At 38.2% G+C, this 15,744-nt stretch overlaps 1 protein-coding gene across 3 annotated transcripts; it reads right to left on the bottom strand.

Moving 5' to 3' along the window:
• Window positions 1-1,854: 1,854 nt before the first annotated feature.
• On the bottom strand, window positions 1,855-15,365 carry LOC137015151 (calcium-independent phospholipase A2-gamma). 3 transcript variants are annotated; one of them, XM_067379892.1, is made up of 10 exons: window positions 15,238-15,365; window positions 13,373-14,440; window positions 13,150-13,299; window positions 10,005-10,156; window positions 9,840-9,934; window positions 9,594-9,765; window positions 9,463-9,520; window positions 9,199-9,393; window positions 4,504-4,699; window positions 1,855-4,168 (listed from the first exon to the last, which is right to left on the bottom strand). In XM_067379892.1, exons 2-10 carry the CDS (start codon window positions 14,393-14,395, stop codon window positions 3,915-3,917), a joined length of 2,295 nt encoding a protein of 764 aa, XP_067235993.1. In that variant the 5' UTR covers window positions 14,396-14,440; window positions 15,238-15,365; the 3' UTR covers window positions 1,855-3,914. The 3 variants fall into 3 exon arrangements, with proteins under 3 accessions (XP_067235993.1, XP_067235992.1, XP_067235994.1); XM_067379891.1 differs by having other exon boundaries at window positions 9,199-9,520; XM_067379893.1 differs by lacking the exon at window positions 4,504-4,699 and having other exon boundaries at window positions 3,969-4,168; window positions 9,199-9,520.
• Window positions 15,366-15,744: the final 379 nt, after the last annotated feature.

Here is a 15,744-nt window from a genome sequence, read left to right on the forward strand (position 1 = left end):
CACTGATTCACGAGTTCACTGAACCGAGTCTCTTCCGCACAGATCAGTGAACCCCAGCACTGATGAGGAGAAGCAGAATATCTAGAGTTCAGCGCATAACAAACTGATTTCACACAGACATACAGGCTCGAGGATCTTTCCATTGCACAAACAAAACTTTGTTTACATAAAATGATTCTTAGAACTGATGATCACTGAGAAGTTCTTTGAGGAACCAAAAATGTTTCGAAATATTATCATTTAAAAAACAATCATAACATCTCATCTTCACACACACTTCAGCTTCAGCGCTGATAAACTGAGCACTAGTTTATTCCTGAACCCTGCTATTGATTGTGATGTTTGTGTCAAAAGCATCAGTAATTACCTGTAATACATGGCTTATAGGTAATTATAAAAATAATATAATTGTAACTACACTTATAATGCAGTAATACGTCTATAAATATATTTATAAAATAGTAATACTTATAAATAAGTATAAATGGAGCTATTCATTATAAGCATTATAGTAATTCATAGAAAGTGTTACTAAAGTGTCTGTTAAAGAGATACATGTCAAATATAGCTGCCAGCAGCGATGATGGGCCCAAACCCCAGCGGCTATCCCTTGCCATGGCAACAATGTTCGAATCGTTTGTAATTTAACATCCTCAGTGTCTTTGTTTCATGTTGACCAAAATATTTGATTTCCTGTTGGTTCGAGCTAATGACTGTAAATTAGAAAGTTGTCCAGCTTAATGAGAAAAATATGTGAGCTGAGATTGGTGACTGTAGGTAACCCCCCCCACCACCACCTTTGTCAGAAGGTGGCGCTGTAGAGCCCCTCCTCATTTCTAAGGCTTTGCCCATGTTTACTGGCCAACGAGTTTCATGCCATTTGAAGCATCCTACGAGCCTCAGAAACACCTGTTTGATGTGTTGCCATGGCAACAGTAATTAAGATATCAAGAAACCTTTCACAAAAAAGCATTTTCAAAAGCTGCCAGTTGGTGGTGCTATAACTTTGACTCACAATAGTCACATCCATGTGATCAGCTTCTAACAATGAACACACAGCTGAATCACTGATCTTTAGCTGTTAGTTAACAGCTCAGACATCGTTTACTCGCCCTCATGTCGCTCCAACCTTTCGTTCTTCTGTGGAACATGAAGAAGAAACGCGTTCAGACAACACTGACCTCCATCGATTCTGAACGAGCTCTGATCTGTGATTCATTTCCACAGAGTTTGTGCTGAGAAGAATCACAGTGACTCCAGAAGAGTTTTTATGACTCCACTGGCAGATATCTGTGTTTTAAACACAAACTCACTTCATTTTCATAAACAAAAATCAAGATCTTCAGTCATTCTGTTTCTTCAGTAAATGTATCTTGATTTAAGAATGTTTGGAAAATAAGACAGAAACACACACACACACACCTCACTTTAATCTACTAACAGACCCCCTCACGTTCATTAAATCAACTAATGGAGGTTTGTGGTGCTGGAAGCTGATTGGTTAAACCAGACAAACATCCTCTAGCTGTGACTAGATTCATCACAGATGAATGATCAGATAGTGTGAAACATTCACCTCAACATCTTTCAGTCGTGTTTCACATCAAAAATTGAGCAAATTAAGATGATTCATTATATCAAACGAGTCTCAAATCATGATCGGTCACTCTTCAGACAGACTTTATCTTAATATCTGATCTGATAAAAGGCATCAGTGTCACTGACCACCATCGGAGTGTGTGTGTGTGTGTGTGAGCTGAGTTTAGTACAGACACTCCACACACTGACTGTACACTGATGCAGTTCAGAAGGAAAGACAAAAACACAAATTAATTTATTTTTTTATTATCGTGAAATATCAGGATCAAAACAATCTCAAACTAAATCACAGCAGCTCTTCATCAGTCTTCAGTGTTTTCTGGAGATTCCTTCATCGATTCATCCTGTCATTCACTGATTCACTCAAACTGATTCATGTGATTGAATCACACACACACGTTAAATATGAGCGTCGTCCACATTATTTCAGCTCTTTCCTGTGAATGTGAGACTTCAGATTCATTATCCTCTTTAGATAAATAACTAGAAGAATGACAAAGTGCATAAACGGTAAAACTATGATAAAAACCAGAGCAGTGTGTTTATGGGTACAATAACTTAATATGATCATAAATAACTGGAAGCGAATGAAACCAGAAATGACTGCATGCGTTAAAAATAATGTGGATAAAACAGTGGAGAGAGTCAGAATCAAAGGCCACAAACAATTAGAAATGAGATCAATAACACAGCCGACATCTAACAGGTAGAGTGTCAGCAGAGGTCAGAGGTCAGCCTGTAGTGTTTCTCACACATGCAGAGTTGAGATCAGTCGTGTGTGTGTGTGTGTTTATACTGTAAGATATGAGCTGCCTGTAGAAATACATCATCTCTCAGTCAAAACACTGTAAATGATCAAACGTGAGAGGTTAAAGTGCGTTCAGAGTTCATCTGTCCTCGTGATCATTCTAGTGGTCTGCAGGACTTTAATTACATTAATTTAGTCATTATCAGTGCTGGAATCAGATCATATCAGGACTCGTTTCCAATTCAGACTCTTGATCGACAGCAGCTTACACAAGTCCAGTCAGATGATATTTCTACAGTTCAGACTGATTCACAGCAGATTCACAGTGATAAACAGGAAAATAACTGAATCAGTGATGAAAACTTCAATCGTCATTATTCAGCTCAGGTTTATTCTCACTGATAGTGTCAGTGCAGTCAAATCAATAGTACTGAATGTCTTTTAAATGTGAACAGTTCTGAATTCAACCGAATCAACACTGAACTGAATCAACATTGAACTGAATTAAATCAACATTGAACTGAATTAAATCAACTTTAAACTGAATCAATGTTGAACTGAATTAAATCAACTTTAAACTGAATCAATGTTGAACTGAACTGAATCAACATTGAACTGAATCAACATTGAACTGAACTGAATCAACGCTGAACTGAATTAAATCAACTTTAAACTGAATCAATGTTGAACTGAATTGAATCAACACTAAACTGAATTAAAGCAACATTAAACTGAATCAATGTTGAACTGAATCAACATTGAACTGAACTGAATCAACGCTGAACTGAATTAAATCAACATTAAACTGAACTGAATCAACATTGAACTGAATCAACATTGAACTGAACTGAATCAACGCTGAACTGAATTAAATCAACATTAAACTGAACTGAATCAACATTGAACTGAATTGATTCAACATTGGACTGAATCAACATTAAACTGAACTGATTCAACATTGGACTGATTCAACATTGAACTGAATCAACTTTGAAATTAATTGAATCAACAGTTCAACACTGAACTGAAATAAACAATGAACTGAATCAGCACTGAACTAAATTGAATCAACAAAGAACTGAACTGAATCAACACAGAACTGAATTGAATCAATATTTAACTGAACTGAATGAACAGTGAACTGAACTGAATCAACCTGAACTGAATCAACATGAACTGAGTTGAATCAACATAGAACTGAACTGAATCAGCACTGAACAGAATCAAACTAATCAACATTTAACTGAACTGAACTCAATCAATATGAACTGAATTGGTCTGAATAATGACTCTATTGTGTTCTGTAGAGCTGCTTTACGGCGGTCTCATATCTGATGAATCTGATTCTGATATTTTCCTGTTCATCACTGTGAAGCTGCTGTGAATCGATCTGTACTGTATAAAGCGCTGCAGAAATAAAGCTGACCCTACTTTATCTTCTTATTTTCTACTGGACATTATTAATATTATTTGCATTTTACGTGTCAAATTCTCAGTGCGAGATTGAATGTGAACTGTGTTTCAGTGAAAGATGTGTGCAGGAGGATCATGGGAAGGCTGCACCCCCCTACAGCCCGTACATGAGCGCTCGGAGCCGCAGCCGCTCCGTCAGGCTCTGTACGGATCTCTTGTCCCGGTTCAGCTCGCCCACGGCCCGTCTCAGCTTGTCCTGGTTCCTCTCTAGGTACCGGAGCGCCTCGGCCTGCAGCTGCGACAGCTTCTCGCCCCGCCTCTCGTCCAGAGCCACCTCCTCGCTCATCAGCGGGTTAAAGCGGAAGTACGTGTTCGGAGGGAGCAGAGCGTCCAGCATAGTGTGCACTTCTGAAACACAGAGAGAGAGAGAGTGATTCACTGGAGGATGATTCACTGAAGGATGATTCACTGGAAAATGATTCACTGGAGGATGATTCACTGGAGGATGATTCACTGAAGGATGACTCACATGAGTCATTTGTGTGCGTGTGATCACAGAGGGAGGAGGGAGTTAATCTGGGATTTATGAACAACCCACGTGATCGTGTTTAATCTCGAGCGCTGCTGTATGAACTCAGCTGTCAATCATCTCACATGCTGTCATGTGACCACCAAGGAGGATAACTATAACTAGCCAATCAGAATGCACCCATTTAAAGCGGCAGAACGGACGGATGTCTGACCCTCGGTGTCGGTGGCGCTGCTGATGACGTTGGTGAGTTTGGTCTTCAGGCTGGTGAAGGAGACGCTGTTGCTGCCGGCGCTCTCGAAGCGGCCCGTGCCCAGAGACACCACGCACTGCAGCGGGACGTCCGGCCACAGGCACTGACACTCGTGGATGGCCAGAGCCGTGGGGTTGTTGACCAGCATCCCGCCGTCCTGCGCACACACAACACAGTATTACATACACGCTGTCAAATCTGCTCTGATGTTTATCATGTAAACCTGAGAACGACTTTAATCTCGATTATCCAGACATGATTTATCACTAAACTCATGAGCATCTGCAGGAGAGAGAGGAGTCACAGGTCAGTGTGAGGAAGTGTGTGTGTCTCTGAGCTTCAAACGCAGCGTCTCATTAGCGCACAGACCCGCGGGCCCGGGCCGTCTGGGACCCGCAGCGCCGGCGGAGAGCGAGACCCGCGGGACCACGACCCTTTCATCATCAGAGCCGCGAGCGCCTCAGAGAACAAGAGACGAGGCCTGAGCCAACACAACATCTGACATCAGCCACCGTTACTGCAGAAAATCACCATTACTGCCACACACTGGAAAACACAAACAACCGCCAAAATAAAAGTTGAACAAGTGATGACAGAAATAATTAACTCTGTATTTTAAAGAATATTTAACCTCTGTTTTGCAGCACTGAAATAAAAGGAATCGTTCAATTTTCATTTGATTTGTCAATGTTTTATGCCTTGATTTCCATCACTTTTGATAATAAATTTGTATTAAATCCAGAAAAATTATAACAGCACAGGATTTCTGAAAGATAAAAGCGCCTGTCATCATTTCTTCACGTTAACCCTGTAGGGTCTCTTAATTGTACCGACAATTTAGTCCTTCGGGGTCAGATTGCGACTGCATAAGGAAATATATATTTTTTATATGATAAACTGTACATAATTTTTTTATTTACTTCTCATCTATGCATTTATGCTGTGTTTTTGTGGATATTTTGTATTTTTTTACCTATTTACTGCACAATTACTTATAATATAATAAATTGGCTTATGAAAAATAGATTTTTAATGAAAAAATCACTGTAATGATGAACTTAATTAAATCTAAATTGTATTTGGACATTTCTCTATGTGTTAGGGATATAATACTGCCATCTAGAGGTTTGTGGAAAACTTTAGGGATTATAGTGAAAGAAAAAAAAAGTGCAATGACCACATATATCCAATAGAGGTCAATAGAGACTCAATAGGGACTCACCCTGCGTCCCAATGTCCGTACTATCCATCCTAAATAGTATGTGAGATTAAAATAAGTGTGTCCCATAGCATAGTATGTTGAAAAGAGTATGCCAAAAGTCCCCGGATGGTCTGCTATTTCCGGTAGATTTTCGAAGTGTGCACACTATAAAGGCTAATATTGCCCACAACCCATTGCGCTTTGGATGAGGATTCAGTTCAGAACTACAAACACGAGTAAAAAGTGTTAAAAACTACAAAACATGGCGGATATACGCGATCGACGCCGAGAGGTTTGAGTGACTAATAACCAGTTCAACAAAAATATTTATTTAATGTTATCCGTGTTATATTTTATCTGCAATACCAATGTGGTTATATTTACTCTGATTTTACTGTAGTAACGGTGGTATTTTGGCAGAAAATGTGTGTTAATGTTTGTATATTGTAAAGAGTAATACATTATTAAATTCTTAATTTCATTAGACATGCTTTTTGGTTATTAAAAATTAAGGAATCCAGAATAATTTAAACAGGAAAAAGGGATTTTGGGAAAAAAATAAAGTTTCACCGTAGTATTTTAGCTTTTTACACTGAAGGTGCAGATCACTGCAGTGTTTTTACCCATAATGCTCCGCTCTGAGTCACAGTGCTCAGTCCAGCGTGACATCATCAGTTAGACAGCTGTCAATCACATCCTCTTCATAAACGATCACTATCCTCCTAAATCGCATAATTATTTGTCTGATTTACATGATTAAAAATCGTTAAATGACTCCTTTCCTGCTGATGTAATCAAGGCCATGTGGGCGGAGAAATAATTATAAACCAATAATATCACACCACAACATTCACTATCCAATCAAATCCTGATAAAATAAAAAATCTTATTGATTTTGACTCAGAGAAACGTCAGAGTATCACGTCCCATCACTGATGACCACGAGTAAAAACTGACCCCAAATCAGCCATAAAGACAGAAGACACAAAACAGATACAGAGAGAGAGATGAATGAGTCTCTATATCCAACACTGAACTCTTCACAGATCTTCCACTTCAGGCTAAACCGCAGCTGAAGCCGTCAGTGTTCGGCAGGTCAAAGGTCACGCGGCCTGCTAATGTCACTCTCTCTCAAGCAGCAAACACAGCAGGGTCAAAGGTCAAGCGATACAGAGGGCCGTTCTGATAAATAAACGTGTGAAGAGCGATACAGATTCATCTACTGACATCCTCAGAACATCTGACTGATTTCATCATCAAAATAACGAGTCCATCCGAACGATCTCTGCCTCTGTTCATTAGAGTTCGTCTCTCAGGGTTCAGTTTGTATCAGTCCTGATTATAAAACGGATCACTGAACGCGTCGGTCTGCAGACACACGCTGCAGGAAGTGATGTTCTTCCTCAGTGTTTCTGTCAAACATCAAGAAATGACTGAAGATATCAAGACTTGTACCAGTTCCATCAAAGTCTCTGTTTCTCTCACAACTTGAAGCTGATCTGAAGCCTGTGAGTCCAGAGGTCAGAGGTCACGGAGGCGTAATGAGGTAATGAGGCGTGATGACCTCGAGACACACGGACACTGTCGCTCGACTGGATTCAAACACACACTGGTTCTTCACTCATTCTCTTCTGATGTTTGGCAGAATCTCTGAGGTTTTCAGTAGCTGAGCTGTGGGTCTGCCGTTAATCGTCAATTACTTCTTTAATTTCCTCTCATAAAGACGCAGATGTGAGGATCTCAAACGCTCATCTGAGACTCGGTCACATGACGACAGAAGACTCACTCATGCACTTCAAAATAAAAGATCCGATTAGAAACTAAACAGGTTTTTGTGTCTTTTCCAGAAACCCACTGCAACACTTCATCAAACACTGACTCATCGAGGAAACACTGAACGAACAAGAGCGGCGTTGTGCTGCAGTGACGCCTGCCTACCCACAATCCCCTCTCACACCGACAGGAGCCACAGGAGTCACACCACATCAGAGGAGGAAAACAGGGTTTTTCCACATTTAACATGACCACAGAATTCATTTATTATTAAAAAATATAAAAATGAAACGAATTAAGAAATTACTACTGAAATATAAATTTAGTATTATTATTCAAACTTAATTTAAACTTTATTTTGTTTTAAAATATACATATATATAAAAATGATAAAAATGATCTATACATCCATCCTCACAGACATAATATTGCGATAAAATAATATTTTTATTTCACTAAAAAAATTAAATATATAAATTTTTTTTATAAAATGTATATTTTTTATAATATAAATACTTATTATAAAAATTAATTACTAAATTAACCTACCTATCTATCTTAAACATATTGCTATAATGATAATATTATTCAAACAATTTTTTTTTATATTATAAAATAAAAAAATTAAACAAATCCATAAAACAAAAATTGCTACTGAAAAATAGTATTTAATGATAACAATGATTTGATATTATTTACATTTTTTTTATTTTTAAAAATCAAATATATTAAACCATATTCCTATAAAGTTATATTACTATATTTAATAATAATAATAATAATAATAATAATCATTATTCAAACTAATATTTTTATTTTAGTATTCAAAACTATAAAAATGAAACAAATCAATATAGAAATTACTGGTGCACCTTAAATTAAATGAGTTTTTAATAATAATAATAATAATAATAATAATCCATGTGTGTTCAATACATTTTATGAGGAAATACACAATAAATCAGTGTATAAATGTATAAAAATCTCTTTCCTCTGGCATGTGTTTCAGACATGAATGTAATCTGAAATGAGGCGACGAATCTCTGAGATTCAGTGTCACATGGGTGTGTGATTTATACTGCATTACAGGGGGAATCTCTGGCAGAAATAACTTTAGATATTAACGCCGGTCGAGTCCTGCTGCGGTCATAAACTCGTTCAGATCAGAGACTGACGGCTGGACGCGTCACCATCACTGACACTGAACCTGCTGAACCCAAATACAAACATTAGACTGAACTGAACTAAAATTACCAATGCTGCTGGAATAAGGTGAACAGGAAACAGACTGAAAAATAAACTAAATTATAAAAACAAAAGCTTGTTCAAAATATGAATAAATTGCAATAGTTCATAATTAACAGTGCGGATGTGAATGATGTCATGTTAATGAGATCTCATCAGATAATCTCTCTGATCAGAGTAATTAGTGCTGAATCTGCAGAGACGGAGGAAACGCTTCGAGTCTGAGCCGCACAAACAACAGCATGACACCAACAAAAGACTCAAACACATGACTCCTGTTCACGAATCACTCAAGATTCACTCTAAAGAATCACTCTAACGAATCATTCACTGACTAACGACAGTCGCATGAAAGGAAGCGCTTCATTCCCATCTCTGCTGACTCGTGATCATGTGATCTGTGTGTTTTTGCATGAACGTTAGTGTGGAGCTCAAACCTGGTGCAGGTCGTCTCCCAGAGCGAACTCCTGGAAGTATCCCGGAGCCGCAGAGGACGCTCGGATGGCCTCCCACAGCTTGTGCCGGCAGCCGCCGCGGTAATGCGAGCGCACCCCGACCGGCAGCGTGTAGTTCCTGAAGACGAAGGCCTTCACCGGAGGACCGCGGTTCACCACCGTGCTCACGGCCGCCACCTGGTGGAGAGACGTCACAAGATCACTGTAACTAACACACACAGAGTCAGGACTGAGGGATCCTCGTACCTTGGGGCAGTCTGGGATACGCGCCGTCTGGATCAGGAGGTCCGAGCCCATCTTCTCCCTGTTCAGAGGCAGAAAGGGCTTTGAGCGACAGGCGTCTGAGCGTGACACTAACAGAGGCTTCTGGGACTCACTTGAGCACTTTCTCCCAGATCTGGCTGTCGTAGAAGGCGTGGCTCCAGCTCATCTTCACGGTTCCCACGATCACGTTCTGCTTGAAGACGTCGGAGCTCAGCGTCCTGTAGAGATCCTCACACTCCTTCAGCGGCATGTGTAAAACGCCCAGCATGAAGCCCAGTATGGCACCTGAACACACACACAGATGTGTCAACAGCGCCTCCGCTGGTCACCTCGAGGCGCTACACTCACGGCAGGCTGACCTGTGCTGACGCCGCAGATGTAGTCGAACATCAGGTGGACGGGTTTCCCCGACAGCTCCTGTAGGCGGCGCAGCGTCTGGAGAGCCAGCAGACCCCTGAAACACACACGGACACAGTCAGCAGCGTTCACGGCATCGGCACACGGTCCGGGAGCGGCCGGATCACCTGGTTCCCCCTCCGTCGATGGACAGGATCCGGACGCCGCGGTTCTTCACGGGATCGATGAAGCCCACCAGAGCCAGAGCCTGCCGGACCGCGGCCCGCAGAGACTCGTCGGCCGCCTGACGCAGACGCAGCAGACGCGGGATCACCTGCTCCTGAAGCACACAGACGCTCCTGAACATGTGATCACATTTACTCATTTATGCAGAATTCCTCAACATAAGAAAACTGTCATCATTTCTTTGCCATAACTGATATGAAAAATTCAAACTATGTTTTGTAAATTATTTTTTAAGTCAAAATGATGATGACTGGGTATGTCAAAATGTCAATGTTATTGTAGTTTCTACTTCTCACGATTAAGATTTAGCATTTTATAATTATGAGATAAGGTTCAAATTATTTTGTATTTAATAATTTAAATTTTGTGTCATAATTTCAACTTTATGATCTCATAATTGACTTAGTATGTCATAATTTTGACTTTCTATGGCATAATTGATATGAAAAATCCAAATTATGTTTCGTAAATTTTGACTAGTATGTAATAATTAAAATTTTGTGTAATAATTTCAACTTTCTGATCTCATAATTGACTTTGTATGTAATATTTTAAATTTTGTGTGATATTAATTTTCTGATCTCATAATTATGACTATGTATTTAAATTGTCATAATTTCAACATTCTGATCTCATAATTGTCTTTGTAAGTAATAATTTAAATTTTGTGTAATAATATTCATTTTCTGATCTCATAATTATGTCTTTGTAAGTAATAATTTAAATTTTGTGTAATATTAATTTTTTGATCTCATAATTATGTCTTTGTAAGCAATAATTTAAATTTTGTGTAATATTCATTTTCTGATCTCATAATTATGTCTTTGTAAGTAATAATTTAAATTTTGTGTAATAATATTCATTTTCTGATCTCATAATTATGACTTTGTAAGTAATAATTTAAATTGTCATAATTTCAACTTTCTGATCTCATAATTATGACTTTGTAAGTAATAATTTAAATTTTGTGTAATAATATTCATTTTCTGATCTCATAATTATGTCTTTGTAAGTAATTTAAATTTTGTGTAATAATATTCATTTTTTGATCCCATAATTATGTCTTTGTATGTAATAATTTAAATTTTGCGTAATAATATTAATTTTCTGATCTCATAATTATGACTTTGTAAGTAATAATTTAAATTTTGTGTCATAATTTCAACTTTCTGATCTCATAATTATGACTTTGTAAGTAATAATTTAAATTTTGTGTCATAATTTCAACTTTCTGATCTCATAATTATGACTTTGTAAGTAATAATTTAAATTTTGTGTAATAATATTCATTTTTTGATCCCATAATTATGTCTTTGTATGTAATATTTTAAATTTTGTGTCATAATTTCAACTTTCTGATCCCATAATTATGTCTTTGTAAGTAATAATTTAAATTTTGCGTAATATTAATTTTCTGATCTCATAATTATGACTTTGTAAGTAATAATTTAAATTTTGTGTCATAATTTCAACTTTCTGATCTCATAATTATGACTTTGTAAGTAATAATTTAAATTTTGTGTCATAATTTCAACTTTCTGATCTCATAATTATGACTTTGTATGTAATAATTTAAATTTTGTGTCATAATTTCAACTTTCTGATCTCATAATTATGTCTTTGTAAGTAATAATTTAAATTTTGCGTAATAATATTAATTTTCTGATCTCATAATTATGACTTTGTATGTAATAATTTAAATTTTGTGTAATAATATTCATTTTTTGATCCCATAATTATGTCTTTGTATGTAATAATTTAAATTTTGCGTAATAATATTAATTTTCTGATCTCATAATTATGACTTTGTAAGTAATAATTTAAATTTTGTGTCATAATTTCAACTTTCTGATCTCATAATTATGACTTTGTAAGTAATAATTTAAATTTTGTGTCATAATTTCAACTTTCTGATCTCATAATTATGACTTTGTAAGTAATAATTTAAATTTTGTGTAATAATATTCATTTTTTGATCCCATAATTATGTCTTTGTATGTAATATTTTAAATTTTGTGTCATAATTTCAACTTTCTGATCCCATAATTATGTCTTTGTAAGTAATAATTTAAATTTTGCGTAATATTAATTTTCTGATCTCATAATTATGACTTTGTAAGTAATAATTTAAATTTTGTGTCATAATTTCAACTTTCTGATCTCATAATTATGACTTTGTAAGTAATAATTTAAATTTTGTGTCATAATTTCAACTTTCTGATCTCATAATTATGACTTTGTATGTAATAATTTAAATTTTGTGTCATAATTTCAACTTTCTGATCTCATAATTATGTCTTTGTAAGTAATAATTTAAATTTTGCGTAATAATATTAATTTTCTGATCTCATAATTATGACTTTGTAAGTAATAATTTAAATTTTGTGTCATAATTTCAACTTTCTGATCTCATAATTATGACTTTGTATGTAATAATTTAAATTTTGTGTCATAATTTCAACTTTCTGATCTCATAATTATGACTTTGTAAGTAATAATTTAAATTTTGTGTCATAATTTCAACTTTCTGATCTCATAATTATGACTTTGTATGTAATAATTTAAATTTTGTGTCATAATTTCAACTTTCTGATCTCATAATTATGATTTTATATGCCATAATTTATATGACAAACCCAAATTATGTTTTGTAAATTATTTTTGTCATAATTTAAAAGTCAAAATTATGACTTGGTATGTCAAAATGTCAATGTTTGTGTGAGTTTCAACTTCTCATAATAATGTAATTATTTAGTATTTCAACCTTTTGATCTCATAATTATGATTTATGAATTGTGTCAATTTTAGAACTTATATTTTGACTTGTTATAATTATGATATTCAAGATGACTTTTCATAATTTCAATTTTTATGTCAATTTCAACTTTTGAATTTCTTGAATTGACTTTAATATGTCAGTTTCGACTCATGATGTCTTTAATAAAGAGTTTTTATTCTTCCTCTGCACCAGCAGATGGCACAAACCCACCGCCGCTCCTTCATAAACATCCATAACTGATCCCGGACATGATCACAAGCTAAGCTGATCTAACATGAAGTGTTTCCTCTCTGGACGGCAGCACTGACCTTGACGGCCACGGACCTGGTCTCCGGGAACTCCAGCAGATGGAGACTGAGCTCCTCCACCCGCCGGACGCAGAGCCGCACGTCTGACGCCCGCTGAAGCGCCTGAACCAGAGCCCGCGTCCGGTTGTCCACGCTCACCCGCGCCACGATCTGAAACACACAAACCACTCGTGAGGCTGAACGGTAGAGGTCAGAGGTCAAGACTCTATTATACGAGCGGCACCTTCTCTCTCTGGAGCTGCAGGCGTCTGGCCCTCTCCTCCGCAGCGCTCGGATCTTTGCTCTCGGGCGCTTCTGAGCGCTCCCCATCAGCAGCAGGTTTATCCGCCTCCGTCGACACTCTCCTGGGCTCCGTTCTGAAGCGCGGCACCAGCGGGCTGATGTAGTTTCCCACAAAGGCTTGGACGCTCGGCTTTGAGTAGTTCAAGTAATTCCCGAGAGAGAACGAGGAGGTTTCCGGGCGAGAGGACGCAGGCGGAGCGGCGCTCTGATCGGGTTTAGTGAAGCTGCTGAAGTAGGAGTTGATATGATGAGACAGATAGTCGTAGGTCTCGCCCAGATGAGCGCTGAGGGACCCCGGGTGGAAAAGGGGCGTGGTTTGGTCGGTGGGCGTGGCCTGGGGTGTAGTGGGCGGGGCTGTTCTGGCCACATCACGCTCTTTCTGTTTTTGAATCTTAGCTGCAACAAGGGAAGAGGGCGGGTCCTGATATGCAGTGGGTGGAGCCTGTGGCACAGTGGGTGGGACTTGATATGTAGTGGGTGGAGCCTGTGGCACAGTGGGTGGGGCTTGATGTGTAGTGGGTGCAGCTCGAGGTGCAGTGGGCGGAGTTGCTCCAGTCACTCCATTCTCCTCCTGTTCTGGGATGTTAGCTGGCGTAGCAGGAAGTGTGGAGGGCGGGGCTTCTGATAAAAGAGGCGGTGTCTCTTTCGCTTTGAGTCGGGACAGAATCTCCGCTCGTGTCCCGCTCACCGCTTTCCAAGCCGACTCCAGAGCGCCGCGCAGACGGGACGTGCGATACCTCAGATCCGCCGCCCCCTGCCGCGCAGACGTGCTGAAGGCGGAGATGTTGGCGTACGGTCCGACCCTGCAGAACCAGAACCTCCGGCCGCGCCCGGGCCTGCAGCTCAGCCGCTCTCTGGTTCTGAAGGGGTTCCTCAGCGGGGACGAGGAGAGGGCGACGGACGCGCGGCCCGGCCTGTGGCACAAACGCAGTGCGCAGCCGTCCAGCAGCCAGACGACGGTCATCCTGACGGTTCTGTCTCGGAGCGATCCTCAGCAGCCATCAGACGCCTGTGGACCCGGAGAACACGCGTTACTACGGAAGCTGCTTTCTGACATGGAACTGATTTGAGTTTGGGTTTACTATGAAATGAGCAGCGCTAAATTAATCAGCCTTATGCAATTGCTTTTTTTTTGTCCCCAAATTTAAGACTTCTTGATATTATAAATAAGACTTAGTTATCCTAAATAGTATAACATAAAACTTATGGCATTAAATTTGATAAAACTGACTTTAAGGCCTTTATTGCATGTTATAAACGTGTAATTGTGAGTTAACATCTCTCAAAATTCAGATTTAAAAAAATAAATGTGAAATTATATCTCACAATACTTTTTTTTTGCAAGAAAAAAGTCAAAATTGTGATATAAAAAGTCACAATAACATTTTTATTTTCATTATGTGGCAGAAATAAGCTTTCACAAATTTCACCCCAATATCAGATCTATTTTACATTAAAAAACAAGCCGTTTTAGCACCATTTTCATGAAAATGAAGCACATTTCTCACTTAAAGTACTAATTACCGTGAGTTTCTTATTCAAATGAGCATAACCACAACAGATACAGTACAAGTATTTTAACATTTGGCTCAGTATGTCAATATTTCAGACACAATAAATGAGTTTATTTTATTAACACCATCAGCATGTCACACAATAAATCACATCTTGTGTTTATTGTAAATGCATTCTGGTAAACATGACATTGCTTGTCTGAAATATGGATCTAATGTAGGGAATCTGGGACAGACTCACAAGGTCACGCGATAAACGGATCATTCTCACAACACTGAAATATCAACATACCTGTGGGTTACACGCTCATAATCAGTGTTTGGCTGTCGGTTGTACTAGTATAAATGTTAAAGTTAGCTGCTTAATGTTGGTTTGCTGCTGTTTACATCTGATAAACACAGCGTGCACTTCCGCATTCAGTCACGTGCCACACAGCGAAGCGTTTGATTGGTGTAGCTGTCAACCGTTTGCTGTAGATTCAGATAAATTAAGTGAGTCGTGCTTTTTGCCATGAATTATTGCGTACATTAATTCATTATCCTGAACTGAAATAATCCGTGATAATGTAACAGAACATGATAACATATATATCTGTCCTGATGAACTCATGAATGACCAGCAGAGGGAGCTGTTCCTCAAGAAAACACACAGACGGTCACGTGACTGCAGATTACACAAGTTCATTTATATGACAGTTCCTTTGATTGGTAATATGAACACATGTAATTACCTCATTCATATGTTATATGAGCAGGTTCAGTAATTTACTGTAATTCTCAATATTCACACTGTGATCAG

This window comes from Chanodichthys erythropterus, chromosome 24, assembly GCF_024489055.1.
Source record: "Chanodichthys erythropterus isolate Z2021 chromosome 24, ASM2448905v1, whole genome shotgun sequence".
NCBI lineage: Eukaryota > Metazoa > Chordata > Actinopteri > Cypriniformes > Xenocyprididae > Chanodichthys > Chanodichthys erythropterus.